This window comes from Neoarius graeffei, chromosome 8 (assembly GCF_027579695.1).
Source record: "Neoarius graeffei isolate fNeoGra1 chromosome 8, fNeoGra1.pri, whole genome shotgun sequence".
Classification (NCBI taxonomy): Eukaryota; Metazoa; Chordata; class Actinopteri; order Siluriformes; family Ariidae; genus Neoarius; species Neoarius graeffei.
This window is the reverse complement of record NC_083576.1, coordinates 93,312,803-93,331,777: the sequence shown is the minus strand read 5'-3', so window position 1 is coordinate 93,331,777 and position 18,975 is coordinate 93,312,803. Positions and strand designations below refer to the sequence as shown.

The following is an 18,975-nucleotide window of genomic DNA, read 5'->3' as shown; positions in this document are numbered from 1 at the left end:
ACAAATTGTTCTGAACAGTGGTATACCCAATATGTAAGCTTTACAATCTGCACAATATCCAGGTGAGAACCAGCTTCCTTCACGAATTGACACTTTGTGATGGCAGGCACCACACTCGGCCGTCCTTCTGGGTAACTTCTGTATTTGATTGATTAGACGCAAACTTTTTGCTCCAAACTTGCTACAAACATCACCATAAAAGTCCCCCAGTAATCCTTTATCTCTTAACCATCCGTGTAATCTTTCCTGAGTAGAACAAACTTGGAAAATACCGTAAATCAAGGGAGACTCCTGAGTCGCCATCACAGAAACGACAGGTGCCGAGTACACAGGGAGTGCGTGGACACATTCTACACATTTGGAAAAGTAGTTTGGCACAAGGTGGGCGGCACGGTGGTGTAGTGGTTAGCGCTGTCGCCTCACAGCAAGAAGGTCCGGGTTCGAGTCCCGTGGCCGGCGAGGGCCTTTCTGTGTGGAGTTTGCATGTTCTCCCCGTGTCCGCGTGGGTTTCCTCCGGGTGCTCCGGTTTCCCCCACAGTCCAAAGACATGCAGGTTAGGTTAACTGGTGACTCTAAATTGAGCGTAGGTGTGAATGTGAGTGTGAATGGTTGTCTGTGTCTATGTGTCAGCCCTGTGATGACCTGGCGACTTGTCCAGGGTGTACCCCGCCTTTCGCCCGTAGTCAGCTGGGATAGGCTCCAGCTCGCCTGCGACCCTGTAGAAGGATAAAGCGGCTAGAGATAATGAGATGAGTTTGGCACAAGTGAAATAGTTCCAGCGAGCGGTACAGTAAACTGTAAATTACCCCTCCTACCTGAACTGTGGGCTAGATCTTATTCCCACCCCTCCATGTCTAAGCATCCCCAAGGACATGTAGTTGCACAGCTATCTGCACCGTCACTTATACACTGATGTTTATTATTCTTTCAATTACGTTCATTATGTCTTATATTAAATAGTTAGTTTTTTGTTTCTTTTTTTTTATCAGACATCTAGTTTTTGGGTTTGTTTACCTGACATGTTTCCACGTACGACTGTTGTCTTCCTCAGAGTGTCACTGGATGTTATTGGTGACGCATCTTTTATCAGCTGATGATTCTGAAGGCGTGGCCTTCCTGTCTGGATTGACAGGTCGGTCACGCCTTCTACTGTCAGTTCGTCCCCTGCAAGATGGCACTCCAGGTATGGGAGAGCATGTATGCTCCCTCATCTCGGTTGATGGTCCTCGGGCTTCGCTTACGGATCTCTATGGCCTCCCTGATCCAGCGCTGATGTTTATTATCTTCTGTGCGGATGACTCTGGCATTCCCCCAGTCCATAATATGATTTTCCCTTTTGCAATGATCTGTTATGGCTGGCTTATTTTCCTGTTGTGCCTTTTTTTTATTGTTCGGGTTTGTCTTGTAGCTGTCTCCTTTTCACACTCTTTCTTATGTTCATTTTTTTTCTTGTGTTGAAACTCCTTCCTGTCTCCCCGATGTAAGTTTTATTGCATAATTGGCATGGAATCTCATATATGGTGTTGCATCTGTTGTACGGATGTATACTGTCTTTGGGATGAACCAGGATCTGACGGAGTGTTGTGTGTGGTTTGACAGGTGTGTTAATGTTGTGTTTCCTCATTACTCTTTGAATGCGTTCCGTTATTCCCCTGATGTATGGTAATGTAACTACTCCCCTGTGTTCTTGTTTGTTAGTTTGTTTTTTCTCTTTCTTCTGTGTTTTGTTGTTCTTAACCTGTTCCGCCCCTTTGGATATTGCCCATTGTGGATATTGACATGCCTTCAGTGCGTGTTGTATATGTTGTTCCTCCTGTTCTTTGTCCTGTGGATCTGTAATTATTGCTGTGCATTCATGTAATGTTCTGACTACTGATATTTTGTACATTATGGGGTGTTCGGAAGTCCAGTTTAAATATTGGTCGGTGTGTGTGTGGGGGGGTTTTCTGTGTACTTTTATTTTGATGTCCCCATCTTCTGTGTGATGTATTTTTAAATCCAAAAATGCTATTGACTGCTCCGTTTCTTCATGTGTGAATTTTATATTGCCGGTATTGTCTATGGTGTTGAGATGGTCGGCGAGTTGTTGAGTGTGTCCCCTCTTTACTTTTTCTAATATGTCATCCATGTAACGTTTCCAGAGTGTTGGTCTGTATTCTGCTGGTATTGTAGTGAGTGCTATCTGTTCCAGATCTTCCATGAAAAAGCCGCACATGATGGCTGATAGTGGGTCTCCCATGGCAAAACCTTCCTTCTGTCTGTAAATTGTATTCCTGAACTGAAAGTATGTGGATGTGGCGATGAATTGAAGGAGCTGAGTGATGTCTTGTACAGTGAGGTTTGTGCGTTTCTTGAGCATCCTGTCTGTTTTTTAATTTTTCTTGTACTATCTGTATGGTGGCTTCCGTGGGTGTTCTGGTGAACAGAGATATGACGTCGTGTGATATGAAAACTTCGTCTTGCTGCATTTTGATGTTTTAGTTCTTCTGCCAGTTGTTTTGAGTTTTTGCAGTGTTGGTCTGTGAGTCCTAGTAATGGTTTAATTATTTCGGTGAGTGCTTTTGATAAGTTGTATGTGACTGAACCAATGCTGTCTACTATGGGGCGTAATGGTGTTCCTGGTTTGTGTATTTTTGGTGTACCGTAAATCCTGGGGATGACGTTGGCTGTGGGTGCTAAATGATTGTATGCCTGCTTATCTATTTTATTTTCATCGAGTAGTGGTTTGAGTAGTGCTTTAAGTTTCTTTTTCTTGTCTTCTGTTGGGTCTTTTTTTTAATATTTCAAATGCGTTGTCACTGAGTAATTCCATCATTTTGTGTTCATATTCATCAGTGTGCATAATCACTGTTGTTCTGCCTTTATCTGCTGGGAGGATTGTGATATCTTTATTTTTAGCTAATGTTCTCATGGCTTTGGCTTCCTGTTTGGTGATGTTACTGGGTGGTGGTTTGGCCGTTTTCAATATACCAGCTATTGCGTTTCTTAGTGCTGCTTTTTGTCCCTGATCCTGTATTTTCTCACATGCTAATTCAGTTGCCAGAATGAATTCATCGTGAGGTATATTGTTCGGTGTGACAGCGTAGTTGAGTCCTTTTGCTAATATACTGCGTTCTGCTTGTGAGAGTTTGTACCTTGATATATTATGAATCCATTTGTCGTTGATGTGTGCGTGCTCCGGTTCTGCCTTCTTTTTCTGTGCGATGAGTCTGTCCAGTTTTCGTATTTGTTGGGTTTTTGTCTTGGTGAATTCCTGTTCGTGTATGTCTGCCAAGTGTCCGTGTAATGCTAATTCCATTTCCTTGTTTTGGGGAAACCGGCGTTTGAAAGTTTCCATCTCCCTATGTAGTTCGCTGTTGATATTTAGTTTGTCCGTTGTGCACCGTATCCGTTCTTTTACCAGAGTCATCCGCACTTTCCTGATCATCTTTTCCGCGTTTCTGGTTGGAATTGGGTTCTTGATGTTCAGGCTGGCCGGTACGACTTCCTCATCCCGGCAGCGCAGATTGAATCTCAGGTGGTTCCTGTAGCGTGCCCGTTTCCGTGTCAGTCTCTATGCGGCGAAACTCCTTGATGCTTTCGTCTCCGTAACTTATTCTTAATCTTTCGATTACATTCATTATGTCTTATATTAAATATAGTTAGTTTTTTGTTTCTTTTTTATCAGACATCTAGTTTTTAGGTTTGTTTACCTGACATGTTTCGACGTACGACTGTCGTCTTCCTCAGTGTCACCGGATGTTATTGGTGATGCATCTTTTATCAGCTGATGATTCCGAAGGCGTGGCCTTCCTGTCTGGATTGACAGGTCGGTCACGCCTTCTACTGACAGTAGAATCCAGACAGGAAGGCCACGCCTTCGGAATCATCAGTTGATAAAAGATGCGTCACCAATAACATCCGGTGACACTCTGAGGAAGACGACAGTCGTACGTCGAAACATGTCAGGTAAACAAACCCAAAAACTAGATGTCTGATAAAAAAGAAACAAAAAACTAACGATGTTTATTATTGTTAAAACAATATCTGAAGTGTTATTTGTAAAATAACAAAATATCTTGCTCTAGACTTCCAACAATGTTGTAAGATTTTATTTAAATTTTATCTAATAGTGGATGGAACAGTAATTACAAACACTAACAGAATCAGCACTATAGTTCCAGTTGTAACTATAGTAACTATAACTGCCCTGTAATAATAAAAGCTAGTAGTAAAAACATTGTGACTGGAAAGACTTGCTTTTGTGTCTCAAATAGTAAACCACACCCTCTACAGTAAATAAAATTTGCATAGTGAATTATCCCATAGATAAGTATATCTTATCAATTTCGTTGACGATGCATGTGTAGCTCAGGACGACAGGTTGTTTAATGATCTTGTGATAGAGTTCTGTTTCATGTTTTCAGGGCTTGTCTTCTGTTGCAGAAATAAATGTCTTTAAAAATAAATGTTCTTTAAAAAACATACTTTTGTCTAAACTCAGTTATACTCCTAGAAAACATATCAGTATTGCCTTGAACCATGTACTTGAAAACTTGCTGAAATACCACAACATTTTAGAGCAAAAGGAAATTCAAGGGGGGCAAAACGTTTTTGAAGCCATTTAAGGTGTCAAAAGTTAACGTTGAGGCCTGGCAAGTGATTCTGAACAGATCACACACTGTGGGTTATCTGTGTTAGGTTTCTTTCTGTGTGTAAAACCATGTTCCAGGAAGTCTGGCTGATATTTCCGGATCTTGTTGTGAGCCCAGGGCCCTGTTGGAGTCTCGGTTTCACAGTTCATGGTGCCAGTGTCGTTTCAAGTGACCCTTCTTGAGGCACCTTTTGTTCTTGAGGAATTTTGGTCAGCTATCTGTGAGTAGTGGTTTGCAATAGCTAGTATCTAGCAAAACTGGTTTTAGACATGTGCAATCCTGCATGTGTAGATGAGGAGGACAGGTTGTTTAAGTCCCTCCTAAATGCAACGGCAAACTGAATAAGATGCTACTGCAGTACAGACTCCGGTTTATAATGTTTTTAGTTTTATAATTCATCTTGGTTAAAACAATCTTTGAAACAAAACATCATTGCAACGTATGCTTATCAGATAATATAAGCATGTGCTGTGCAGAGTGCAAAAGTGCGTGCATGCGTGTCCGATCAACACTCAAGTGCAGGCACAGTCTGGATATCACACTCTCAATATAATTATGGCAGCAGAATGTAGTTAAAGTTTCTAGTCTAAAATGGTGTTTCTTTCACTCACACTCTCTCTCTCTCTCTCTCTCTCTCTCTCTCTCTCTCTCTCTCTCTCTACCATCTCATGACCCCTGCAGGCTGAGAAGCACTGGCTTAGAGGACAGTGAAGAGAAACCGAGGAGAGGAGTGACTAATCTGAAGGTATCCTTATAAAAAAAAAGTGTATTCCGTTTGGATATTCCAAGCTTGACGTTTTCCGATTTAAGACCTGTAGGATGTGCCGATGATATTCGTGTTTTAGGAGCGTGCTCTGGACGTGTACATGACACATTCAGAAAACTGGGGTTTTACAGTGGTTTACGACATGCGACCTCCTGGTCCACTCTGAGCGTTGGACACAAAGTGGTGGGACAATCGGAGTTCACATGGCTGCGTGTAAACGGGAATGTTAGTGAAATATTAATATTCATTATCCATGTAAACAGTTTAGTAGGAATATTGTCTCTTTCTGAATAAGATTTAAAAAAGTGGAATGTTTTATGCGTGTAAACACAGATTGTTCCATAAACGTATTTCTCTTTACAGAGATCACTGTATCAACTGTCACACACACCTTTCATTCTTTCTTAAATGAGTTTTTTTTATTTGATTTATTTGCCAATAAAAGTACATATACAGTGGTGCTTGAAAGTTTGTGAACCCTTTAGAATTTTCTATATTTCTGCATAAATATGACCTAAAACATCATCAGATTTTCACACAAGTCCTAAAAGTAGATAAAGAGAACCCAGTTAAACAAATGAGACAAAAATATTATACTTGGTCATTTATTTATTGAGAAAAATGATCCAATATTACATATCTGTGAGTGGCAAAAGTATGTGAACCTTTGCTTTCAGTATCTGGTGTGACCCCCTTGTGCAGCAATAACTGCAACTAAACGTTTGCGGTAACTGTTGATCAGTCCTGCACACCGGCTTGGAGGAATTTTAGCCCGTTCCTCCGTACAGAACAGCTTCAACTCTGGGATGTTGGTGGGTTTCCTCACATGAACTGCTCGCTTCAGGTCCTTCCACAACATTTCCATTGGATTAAGGTCAGGACTTTGACTTGGCCATTCCAAAACATTAACTTTATTCTTCTTTAACCATTCTTTGGTAGAGCGACTTGTGTGCTTAGGGTCGTTGTCTTGCTGCATGACCCACCTTCTCTTGAGATTCAGTTCATGGACAGATGTCCTGACATTTTCCTTTAGAATTCGCTGGTATAATTCAGAATAGGAAGAAACCTTTATTCGTCACATGCACACTTCGAGTACAGTGAAATTCATCCTTTGCATTTAACCCATCTGAAGCAGTGAACACACACACACACACACCAGAGCGCCCAGGGAGCAGTCAGGGGTTTGGTACCTCGCTCAAGGCCACCTCAGCCCAAGGCCGCCCCACATCAACCTAACTGCATGTCTTTGGACTGTTGGGGAAACCGGAGCACCCGGAGGAAACCCACGCAGACACGGATGATGAGCATCAACAACGCTTTTTCTGAGGTCCTCAGAAATCTCCTTTGTTCGTGCCATGATACACTTCCACAAACATGTGTTGTGAAGATCAGACTTTGATAGATCCCTGTTCTTTAAATAAAACAGGGTGCCCACTCACACCTGATTGTCATCCCATTGATTGAAAACACCTGACTCTAATTTCACCTTCAAATTAACTGCTAATCCTAGAGGTTCACATACTTTTGCCACTCACCGATATGTAATATTGGATCATTTTCCTCAATAAATAAATGACCAAGTATAATGTTTTTGTCTCATTTGTTTAACTGGGTTCTCTTTATCTACTTTTAGGACTTGTGTGAAAATCTGATGTTTTCGGTCATATTTATGCAGAAATATAGAAAGTTCTAAAGGTTTCACAAACTTTCAAGCACCACTGTATATAAAAAATACATAAAAGCAATACTTTGCTGAGGATAACACACACAAAAAAGCAATAAACGTATTTCCCTTGTGGTCCTCTGAAAAGAAAAAAGGAAGAGACAACGGCCAAAGCCACATTAACAAAGTACATTAATGACCAAAACGGTCTGATCACATGCACAGTAACTGGAAAGATGAGAACATGAGTAATACTAATAATACATAAAATCATCTCTGTTGTGGTTTAACAATTATGATATAAAATGTTCTTTAACAGTTTTCTTAATTATCTTTTACTCCTTACCATTTTAACAGAAACCTGTAGGTCATTCCATAACTTAACCCCAGTATGGCAGAAACTATTTTCACTAAAAGAACCAATGTGATTTACAGTAAATGAACCAAAACTCTTTCTAGTATGATTTCTGTAGACAGCTGGGAGTTAGAGTTCAGATACTCCGGAGCGTTATTGTACACATCGTTTAATCTAAGTTGTTTAACACAGTACTCAGTAGGTTGCAGGTCGTTCCTTATGAGCGTTAGATGGTGTGGACGCTCGGTCACTCTAAGTGCAGGTGAGTGGCGCACCTGAGAGACGGAGACGGGTCGCTCCGACCGACCCAGAGGATCCTAGAGAGGAACATGGGTTCTACAGGTTCCTCCAGATGGAAAATGATAGAACCTGTACACCTTTACTGTTTGCCTCAGAGATAAATTTCGTGTGTGTTTGGCCTTTGCTCTTTGTCCATGTGGGGAATGTGAGCTCGATCAGTTGGGGGGAGAAACGGCTGTTTGCCTGCACACACTTTCACAGTGGTGTGTGTGTGTGTGTGTGTGTGTGTGTTCTCTCTTTGTGCACTATATACATACACATGGACTTGCATTTATTTCAAGTTGTGAAGATTATTGTAACAAAACTCAAACTTGTGATGTTGGTGACATCATCCCTCAGGGAGAACTGCTGATTCTGATTGGTTGACTTATGGAGCGAGACGATCATGCTGGGTGGACTCTCTCTCTCTCGCGTGAGCACAGACAGAGCTGGTCACTCAGGGGTTCAGGTGTAGTAAAGTGGGGAGGAGAAAGGGAGAAATAATTTATGGAGAGATGATGGACAGACAGGTGTGTACTGTGTATAGAGGTGGACAGACGGGTATATAAATGGAGAGACACACAGATGTGCACGTCTCTCTTCAGCAGTTTAGTACAGAAATATATTCTGGTATAGAATAAATCTTAATTTTCCACCAAGGTGGACAATAATCTTTGGCTCACCATCACACATCATGCAAACACTCATTTCAACAACACAACTTGACAAACAGCAACACAGACAACAAACACAGAGGGTTGTGCAAAATAGAATAAAACAAAGTAAAAAGACAAATAGCAGTTATCAGTGTCTGTGGGTCACTCACTTTTGTTGAGTTAAGAATGCTAATGGCATTTGGAATAAAACATTTTTTAAATACGCTTTTAGCCAGAGGGGCCCTATAGCGCCTCCCAGACTTCAGAAGCTCAAATTGGCTTTAAAAAAGGATGGAAACAGTCCGCCACTATTCTTGTAGATTTCCTCCTCAGCCTTTCAGTGTAGAGGTTAGCTAGATGTTTTTGGGGTTTTCCCACTATTTTGCTTACCATTTGACACAATCCTATTTAATTTATTTTGCACTTACAACTTAAGTGTCGGGTGGTGTAGTGGTTAGCGCTGTCGCCTCACAGAAGGTCTGGGTTCGAGCCCCGGGGCCGGCGAGGGCCTTTCTGTGTGGAGTTTGCATGTTCTCCCCGTGTCCGCGTGGGTTTCCTCCGGGTGCTCCGGTTTCCACCACAGTCCAAAGACATGCAGGTTAGGTTAACTGGTGACTCTAAATTGAGCGTAGGTGTGAATGTGAGTGTGAATGGTTGTCTGTGTCTATGTGTCAGCCCTGTGATGACCTGGCGACTTGTCCAGGGTGAACCCCGCCTTTCACCCGTAGTCAGCTGGGATAGGATCCAGCTTGCCTGCGACCCTGTAGAACAGGATAAAGCAGCTAGAGATAATGAGATGAGATAAACTTAAGTGTCCAAACCAAGCAGGGAGATGGAATGTTAAGGTACTCTCAATATGTGTTGTATACACAAGCTCTAGAATCTGAGGGCTAACCCAGAGTAGCTCCTTCTGTTTTTGTCACATTTATTTCTAACTGGCTGTTATTACACCATAACATTTATTTGATCTAAATGTCACTTCCTGGAAAATGAGTGTGTGTGAGTGAGAGAGAGAGCGAGAGAAAGACGCTTCTCTCAGACACTTGAACCTCGTCCTCTACTGAGGTCCTGGTTTATCTGAAGAACATTCGCTCTTCTGTTTGATATTAAATCACATTCATGTACAAGCATCTCTCTCTCTCTCTCTCTCTCTCTCTCTCTCTCTCGTGCATGCACGCACAGCTTGTGAAATTTCCATTTCAGCTAGTTCAGTGAGATTTACACTTCAGGGCTCTGAATAATTAGCAGGTGTGAGTTCTGAACCCAGTGGTTGTGATGAGGGCGAGTGGAAGGTGATGTACAATGTCATGATCAGCGTCTCTGTTTTATTTACAGGTGATCAATGTGTGAAATTGCACATGTGCTCAAGTACAAATCTATGACCTCACCTGAGTAAAAGTCACCAACTCTAAAACCCCATGTGTGAGTTTCACCTGTGAACCAACGCTTTTTTGAAGTGAAAATCTGCAGAGAACTACTTGTTTAAAAAAAGAAAATAAACTTTCCTGTGAAATTTAACATGCAGTTACTTTATAATCTGATCAATGTATAACAAAGCGTAATTAAATAGCAATTGTGTGCATGCAAAAGTTTTGACACCCTTAACCTTGGCTGTAATATCTCTGAACCTAATTAAGACCCTAATTAACTCATCAGGACTCATTTCTCAGGTCAACAAATAAATTCTCCAACTCGTTAAACCTTGTGCTAACACTCGACAACCATGAGATCTGAACATGAATTTAATCGATGCCTGTAAAGGAGAGAGAGGCTTAAAACGTATCGGAGCTCATAATTTCATTCAGAAAGGTTAAGATGTGGAAGAGCAAGAAAAAAACACCACCACCAAATGATACAAAGGACCTGCAGGACGTTTTAAGTGCTGCAGGAGTTCTGGTTCTACTGTTCTACTTTTCCATGCAGATGTTGTTTGTATGAGTCATCAGAAGGAACCATAACCTGCACCATGGTCACAAAATCAATATGATAAATCAACATCCAGGGCACTTTGGAAGCTGTGCTGGGGATCAATTGATTAAAAAAATTGAATGCAATCAAAGTATATTTGTGGTGGTGGTGGTGATCCAACCTGCAAAGTGAAATTGATCTGGCTCCTTGACCTAAAATATCAAAATTGTCAAATGTACAATTTTTAATCTTGGAGTTTTTTCTCATAATATCCCCCGACTCCTTAAGGCCTTCATGCACAATCGTTCAAAAAATGACCAGATTTATCAACTTTGGGGGGGGAATAAAAAGACACTGGTAAGGGAACAAATGTTTATAGCTGCTATAACACAAGTGACAACAGGAACTAACTTGTTAAATGTAACTGTAAATGGATAAAACGTCTTGGCTGGTGGTTTTTCAAAATGAGCTAGTAGTTCTTGCCTGTGAACCTGATTTCCTCTGAATGGCCCAGTGGAGAGTTGAGTGGACGCACGTGATGTGTTTTCATTGTGTTCTGTCAAAATGATGCAAATCGCTCCCCGCGTCTCCTCAGTGACGTAGACTCAGCCCTAGTGGAAGTCTCGATAAGGTGTGCTGATTAGATTAGATAAAACTTTATTAATTCCTTTGGGTGGGCTCCCTCAGGGAAATTAAGATTACAGCAGCGTCATTACAGATAAACAGAGAAAAGAAATGGAGAAAAACTTCTAGATTTTATATATATATATATATATATATATATATATATATATATATATATATATATATATATATATATATATATATATAATGTGTGTGTGTGTGTGTGAGATTCCACGCTTATGGGTACTGAAATGGGGACATGAACTTATTTTTAAAAATTCACCTAAAACCATTTCTTTTTTTACCATCAGGTCACAAAACGTGTAATCTTTTTAATGAATGATATATTAAAAGATAACTTTAATTTTCTGAGATGTAATAACATTTATATGCCAAAGTCAAGCCTATGAGTTCCAAAATGATGTCTGTTACATTACTTCTGTTACAATTGTCCATCTCGCGTCTGTTACAAATTAATTACAATCTAGCTATATACCATGTTAATCTTATTGAAAGAATGTGTATGTTTATTCTACTACACATGTTTATTAATTATATTTGCTAAAACATCACCTTCCTATGTTTCAAAAAGTAATTCTACATTGTTAAAATTGAGAATATATATGTCCACAACACTTCTGTTACGTTCTGACTTTGGCATATAAATATGTTTTTATTACATCTCAGAAAATTAAAGTTATCTTGTAACATATCATTCATTAAAGATTACATGTTTTGTGACCTGATGGTAAAAAAAGAAATGGTTTTAGGTGAATTTTTATCAGTACCCATAAGCGTGGAATCACATATTTTTTATATATATATATATATATATAAATAAAAAAAAAAATAAGATATGGGGAAGGGGGTGGCGGTAGGAGAGATATTGCACAAGGTCCAGTATTGCTTATTGTCAGGCTAGGCTGCTGCTCCTTCCCGTCCTCTGTCCTCCTGTTCCCCCTCCTCCCCCCCAGAGAGGAGTTGTACAGTCTGATGGCGTGAGGGACAAAGGAGTTTTTGAGTCTGTTCGTCCTGCACTTGGGAAGGAGCATTCTGTCACTGAACAGGCTCCTCTGGTTGCTGATGACGGTGTGCAGAGGGTGACTGGCGTCGTCCATGATGTTCAGTAGTTTGTCCATAGTCCTCTTCTCTGCCAACATCACCAGAGTCTCCAGCTTCACGCCGACCACAGTGCCGGCCCGCCTGATCAGTTTGTCCAGCCTGGATGTGTCCTCCTTGGATGTGCTGCCCCCCCAGCACACCACGGTGTAAAACAGGACACTGGCGACCACAGACTGATAGAACATCCACAGGAGTTTCCTGCAGATGTTAAAGGACCGCAGCCTCCTCAGGAAGTACAGCCTGCTCTGTCCCTTCCTGTATAAGTGGTTGGTGTTGCAAGTCCAGTCCAGCCACAGACCGAGGTACTTGTAGGAATCCACAGCCTCCACCTCGACTCCCTCGATCAGAACTGGTCGTGACCTTGGTCTGGACCTCCCAAAGTCAATGACCAGCTCCTTGGTCTTTGAGGTGTTGAGCTGCAGATGGTTCCTGTTGCACCACACAGCAAAGTTCCTCACCAGGATTGCGAGGTCCTGTATATTCAAAACTCCCAGGTGAGTGGGGGAGGGGATTCCCCACCCTGCCGAGGCTGCGCGCAGTGTGTTGGCGTGAGCATGTAGCCTACGGGAAAGGAACAGTGTGTTGGATTAGCACTAATCCCATGTTTTGGAAAATCGAAAATGTTGTCTTGGGGCCCCTCTGGGGTGTCACCAATCCATGTGCAAAGTATGGAGTATGTGCGTCCAGCCGTGTCGATTTGCACAGGTGAACAGCCAGGCGAACGGACAGATAGCCTTTAGTAGTATAGATATTTCCTCAGATTAGGTGGCAGATTGCTGTGGTCTTCAAGGGACTTTATTTTCATCCCAGTCACCTGCAGGTATCCGTAACAATCATAGTAACGCTGCTCATGGATTAGTTTCCTCTATCAGCACACCCCAGAGTGTGTGTGTTTACTGCCGCCAGCTGTGTTGGAGGATGTTACGTTTTTCGCCTTGGTTTGTTTCTGTTCTCAACGTAACTCAAATAGTGAACGGATTTTGATGAAATTTTGAGGAAAGGTGAGCCATGGGCCGAGGAACAATTGATGAGATTTTGATGGGACTCTGAACACGTAGCTTGGTGGAGAGATGAGCTGCACCGAGAGATCTTCTAGTTCCAGATATAAAGGATTACACAGCTCGAATCGATTTGTTGTTGAGATGTTGATGTTCAGTGTTTTATCATGAGCAGGTGATGAATCACACTGATGTGAGTAAACAAACACTAAAGCTGCTGACACACACACACCCACACACCGTGTACAGGACAGTGTCAGTCCTCCGTGTTCCTGACACCCATTAGCGTGGGGCGCTGTAATATTTGAGCAAACACTCCATTACAAATCCATCAGTGTAAAAATAAAGTAAGTCACAGATCCACATCGTCACTACAGACTGTTTCCACACTGACTCCTCCCACCCAAGATCTAACACCTTCACCTCCACAGTGTCCTGTAGCTCTGCCCACCCGCCTCTTCCACTCTGTTCTGTGCTCACACACTCGCTAGTTCATGACTCCTGCATTCTGTCTGCTCAGAACACACAGTAATCTGCACTCAACCGAGTGTGACCGTTAGCCTCCAGGTGTAAAAATGACTCAAATGTAAAAGTATTGGCACCCATCTACCCTGCCCTTCACTTCAAAGGAAACCAAAACAGCGCAGATGTTCCTGTGGTGGATGATTTATGGATCGTGTAAACCTGCAGTAGGCATTAACTGGCTGTTCAGAACCTACAGGGGTTTCTACGCGAGAGCTGCTGAGTTCTGGACTCTGATTGGTCAGGTGGTGTTGATTTAATTCTCTATAACAGGAGGTCTGACAGGAGCGCAGGTTTATATTAATGCGATTGTGCTCATTAATGCGTTATCATTTCTATAGTGACGGATCATTCACAGGGATGTGAACACACACACACACACACACACACACACACACACACACATACATAGACGGTCATTATTGTGAACACAGCCTGAGGACGTGTTTCATGTTGAAAGGAGGACACCGTGCTGCTCACTAGGTAGCTTTTCAGTTGACCTATAAATTAATTAATAATTAAAGTGAAATGAACTTTAGTGTGAAATGTGAGGGTTTGCAATTGTGTGTTAATGATTATTTTGAATAATTGTGGTGTTTAATCGTGTGTGTGTGTGTGTGTGTGTTTTGTCAGGTTGTGATGCTGCGTTTCCGTATTCCCACCCCAGCTGTGTTGCTGCTGCTGCTCTTTCAGGTTGTTGTCGTGGTGCTGTTTGTTGGCTGGCAGGGCCATGTAACCCCACCCCCTTCTGACCTCAGCACTGCATCTGGGGGCAAAGTGCATGTGCTGCTGCTGTCGTCATGGCGATCAGGTTCATCGTTCATGGGCCAGGTGTTCAACAATCATCCGTCTGTGTTTTACCTGATGGAGCCGGCGTGGCATGTGTGGGTGCGGCTTCAGCGCCCGGGCGCGAGCAGCCTGCGCATGGCCGTGAGGGACCTGCTGCACCGCGTCTTCCTGTGTGACCTCAGCGTACTGGATGCCTACATGCCTGTCCACTACAACATCTCACAAGTGTTCATGTGGAGCCAGAGCCGGGCACTGTGTTCCCCGCCAGCGTGCCCCTCCCTGTCCCACCAGAACACCACGACACAGATCCCCAATTGTAAGAAGCACTGCGACGTGGTGGGGTTGGAGCGGGCGGAGAAGGCGTGTCACACCTACAGCCACGTGGTGCTGAAGGAAGTGCGTGTCTTTGAGCTGGAGTCTCTGTACTCGCTGCTGCGTGACCCGTCGCTCGATCTCCGCATCCTGCACCTGGTGCGTGACCCCCGCGCTGTGTTCCAGTCCCGCCAGCTGGCGGCCGCGGCGCTACAGAAGGACAGCAGCATCGTCCTGGACTGGAAAGCAGCGACACCTGACTCCATGCTAAACGTCATGAAGGAGATCTGCAGGAGCCACGTTCGGATCTACGATACTGCCGTCCGTAAAGCACCCGACTTCCTGCAAGGACGCTACAAACTCCTGCGCTATGAGGATGTGGTGCGTAACCCACTGGCAGAGGTCCAGCGTGTGTACGACTTTGTGGGGCTCAAGATGACCGAGCCGCTGCGGGAATGGATCCACCACATCACGCATGGCAAGGGCAAGGGGGCACGCAGCGAGGCGTTCGCCATCACCAAGCGCAACGCTACTGAAGTCTCGCAGGCCTGGAGGACGGGTTTAACGCACATAAAGGTCCAGCAGGTCCAGGAGGTGTGCAGGAGCGCCATGTCTCTGCTTGGCTACCGTCTGGTCAACAGCGAGGAAGAACAGAAGCAGCTGGACCTCGACCTCACGCGCCTGGAGGAGTATGGTTTCACGTGGCTTTCGTCAAAATCCCACCAATAACAAACACCTGAGGGATGGTTTGGACGATCTGCGAGAAACTGGGGCTCGTACTGCATCTGAGCTTTTCATTATTACTTATTTATTACAGTTAAAGGGGAAAACGGGCAAAATCACACTTTTTTTTTTTTTTCTCCTTCTTCCCCATTTATACTCTACATGATGACAAAACCCCAAGGTTGCATTGAAGGACGTTTTTCTTCGAGGTGTAAAGACAAACGGCGGAGTGGGTCAGCGTGATGGACGTCTCAGGTGTGGGAGTGTGTTCAGAATCCGTTCCACAGCTGTCCTGAAGTGTGGCATGAAATTCAAATCCTGTAGCTTCTGAACACATCTGTGTTTAATTCAGGATCTGTTGATTAAAGGTGTGAGTGTGTGAGAGAGAATATTTCAGTGCTGCTGTGGTTCTATTATGTTCTATTAGACCCTTAATGCGTGCTTGGTGCACCATGCTAAACTGGGAGGCGACACACTTCCATTAATTGTGAGCTCCATGAGTCTTGAAGCTGTGGTACAGAACTAGAGGAGGAAACATCTTTTGGGGTGAAGTGACGAAGGGCCTGGTGTATCAGGCTATCGACATATTTACATGTAACTCATTTCTACAAGTATATTCACAATTTTTTTTTTTTTTTGTATTTATGAAAATCCTTAAAATTCTGAAAATTGTGGGGTCCCCCCCCCCCCCCCCCCCCGTGTGTGTGTTTACATGGAAAAAGATTCACTAATATAATCCTCCACTGAGCAGATTCACTTTATAATATGCAAGGAGTTACTGTATTTTTATTTATGGATTAGTCAGGTTCAAATCTCTGCTTATATATTACAGTTTTGTGAAGATTATTGTGTAGTAGTGAATGTATAAATAAATGAGTGAAGCAAATGAGATTTTTCAACACAAGAAGATATAAAGTTTATATCATCAAGCCAGCATGTGATTTTTCTTATTATATCGACACATTCACGAACAAAAAGTCCCCAAATTTATCAAAACCATTCTTCGATTTCCTCATGATGAGTAGCGTATTTCACAGTAAACGCTTGCCATATATAATTTATTCTCTCCACATTCACAGGATATGAGCAGTTGTGTGCTCTGATTGGCTACTCTACTACTAGGATATCAGCTCATTATACCTTGAGTAGAGAAAAACAAAATGGTGGAGCGCATCAAGTCAGAAATATCACTTTATCAAGCAATTAGAAGGAACAGAAATGGCGAAAAGAATATAGTCGTGGTGTGGATCCGCCCCTCCAGCCTGTTCCACACTCCAGTCCAGTTGGTGGCGGTAATGCACCTTTTAAGTTGGTTTAGCCAGCCACCAAAAAACCCTAAAGAAGAAAAACAAAAGGGCAGAGTGTGTTGCTGAACCAACCAATGACGAAATAAAAACTCTACTTGAAAACAGAACCCCAAAAAATACAAAAAAAAGCGCAACGAAATATGGAACAAAAGTATTTGAGCTTTATTTTTCAAGAATTCTCACATTTTTCACAAATTGCTCCTGTCATTTCACCAGTTTGTTTACATTCTAAGCGGAAATGATTCAGACATTTTGTATAAAGTTTTTATTTATCAAATTTGCAAAAAATAAATGCTCTTTCTCAAAATCCAGTGAATGTGGATAGAATAAGTTATTCCACTCAATCTCGTCGTACAGGGACTATAGACAACTTGATGCTACACGACTCGTTGGCGTTCAGCTCATGTACGATTTGATTTCATGGAATTCATTATAACCGCACACAGCAGGGTCCAAAAGCCTGAGGGCACGAGTGAAAATGTTTGGGATCTTTTTCAGTATAGGTGATTTATGATCAGAAGCAGCTCGAGTGAAATATAATGAAAGAGTTTATGATGTGGTTCGTCTCCTCCTCCTCGCACCCCTTTTTGATGCCTTTGCCACTGAGTGATGGAGGCGTGTTTCCAAGATGTTGATCTAAACAGCGGTCTGAGATTCTCCTTCGTGTTCTGTCTCATGAGTAAGTGCCTGAGTGTTTTAGAGGGACTTGTCCTTATGACCAGCAGGTGACCTGAGGACATTTTGGAGTTGGTCCAAACACCCTCAGTCACAGCAAGGTCACATGTCTGAAATAGTGTTTCTTCAGTATGTTCCTTCCTGTCTGAAGTTTATTTTAAAATTATTTCAGCTGAATATGTTCGTAAGAAGAACTTGACTGTGGCAGTGGTGGAGAGGTTAGCGTCCGCTACCTTCTAAACCCACAATCAAAAATGGAATTAAAGTAGAAAATCAGATTCTTTTTTTTATCCAAAATTTATAGGCTTTATTTTGTGTGTGTGTGTGTGGGGTAATGATGTTAAATCAGCTGTGATGGCTCACTGATTGAATGAAGGATGCTGTAAATGTGATAATTTATGACTGAGTGATTTGTGTTTGATTTATTGGGGAGTGTGTGGTTAAGGGTACACAGAGGACTGAAGGAAATAAATAAAATGAATCTCTTTCCGGATTCTAAGGCTCTCACCTGTCTCACCTCCTCCATAAACTTTTTCTGGAGCTTTTATTCTTCTGTAAAACTGGGCCAGGTTTGTTGTTTTTATTGAAATCATGTTTCTGTAATCAGGATTAGGTGATGAAAGGAATTGCTTTGAATATTGATTGATTTTGATTGATTTTGATTGATAATAAAAACAGTGAGGGAGGGATTGGGCTTTGTGTTTAACCTAAAATGTGAAATAAATATTGCAGCCCAGACTTGATCAACCCGGAGGCTGTATTTAGTGGTGTGTAACACAGTTTCCATATGACAGCGAATATAAATACACTTTAGTAATACTGTATAAACTCTCACACACACACAGTTTAGTAATACTGTATAAACACACACACTTTAGTAATACTGTATAAACACACACTTTAGTAATACTGTATAAACTCTCACGCGCGCACACACTTTAGTAATACTGTATAAACTCACACACACTGTAGTAATACTGTATAAACTCACACACACTTTAGTAATACTGTATAAACTCACACACATTAGTAATACTGTATAAACTCACACACATTAGTAATACTGTATAAACTCACACACTTTAGTAATACTGTATAAACTCACACACATTAGTAATACTGTATAAACTCACACACACTTTAGTAATACTCTATAAACTCTCACAGAAACACACACTTTAGTAATACTGTATAAACTCACACACACACACTTTAGTAATATTGTATAAACTCACACACATTAGTAATACTGTATAAACTCTCACACACTGTAGTAATACTATATAAACACACACACACTTTAATACTGGATAAAGACACACACACTTTAGTAATACTGTATAAACTCTCTCACAGACACTTTAGTAATACTCTATAAACTCTCACACAAACACACACTTTAGTAATACTGTATAAACTCACACACACTTTAGTAATACTGTATAAACACACACTTTAGTAATACTGTATAAACACACACTAGTAATACTGTATAAACACACTGTATAAACACACACTTTAGTAATACTGTATAAACACACACACACTTTAGTAATACTGTATAAACACACACACACTTTAGTAATACTGTATAACCTCTCACACACACACACTTTAGTAATACTGTATAAACTCACACACA

At 41.9% G+C, this 18,975-nt stretch overlaps 1 protein-coding gene across 8 annotated transcripts in view; it reads left to right on the top strand.

The window, feature by feature from the left end:
• The window catches only part of chst6 (carbohydrate sulfotransferase 6), a 75,628-nt gene extending 57,548 nt beyond the window's left edge, over window positions 1-18,080 (top strand). For 4 of the 8 annotated variants that reach the window (XM_060928504.1, XM_060928509.1, XM_060928507.1 and 1 more), the window contains 2 exons: window positions 5,316-5,379; window positions 14,161-18,080. In XM_060928504.1, the coding sequence (XP_060784487.1) occupies window positions 5,316-5,379; window positions 14,161-15,357 (1,261 nt within the window). In that variant the 3' untranslated portion in view covers window positions 15,358-18,080. Of the gene's footprint in view, window positions 1-1,813; window positions 2,339-2,367; window positions 2,552-5,315; window positions 5,380-14,160 lie in introns of those variants that run through there. The other 4 variants (XM_060928512.1, XM_060928511.1, XM_060928506.1 and 1 more) reach the window with 3 other exon arrangements.
• The last annotated feature ends 895 nt before the right edge of the window (window positions 18,081-18,975 follow it).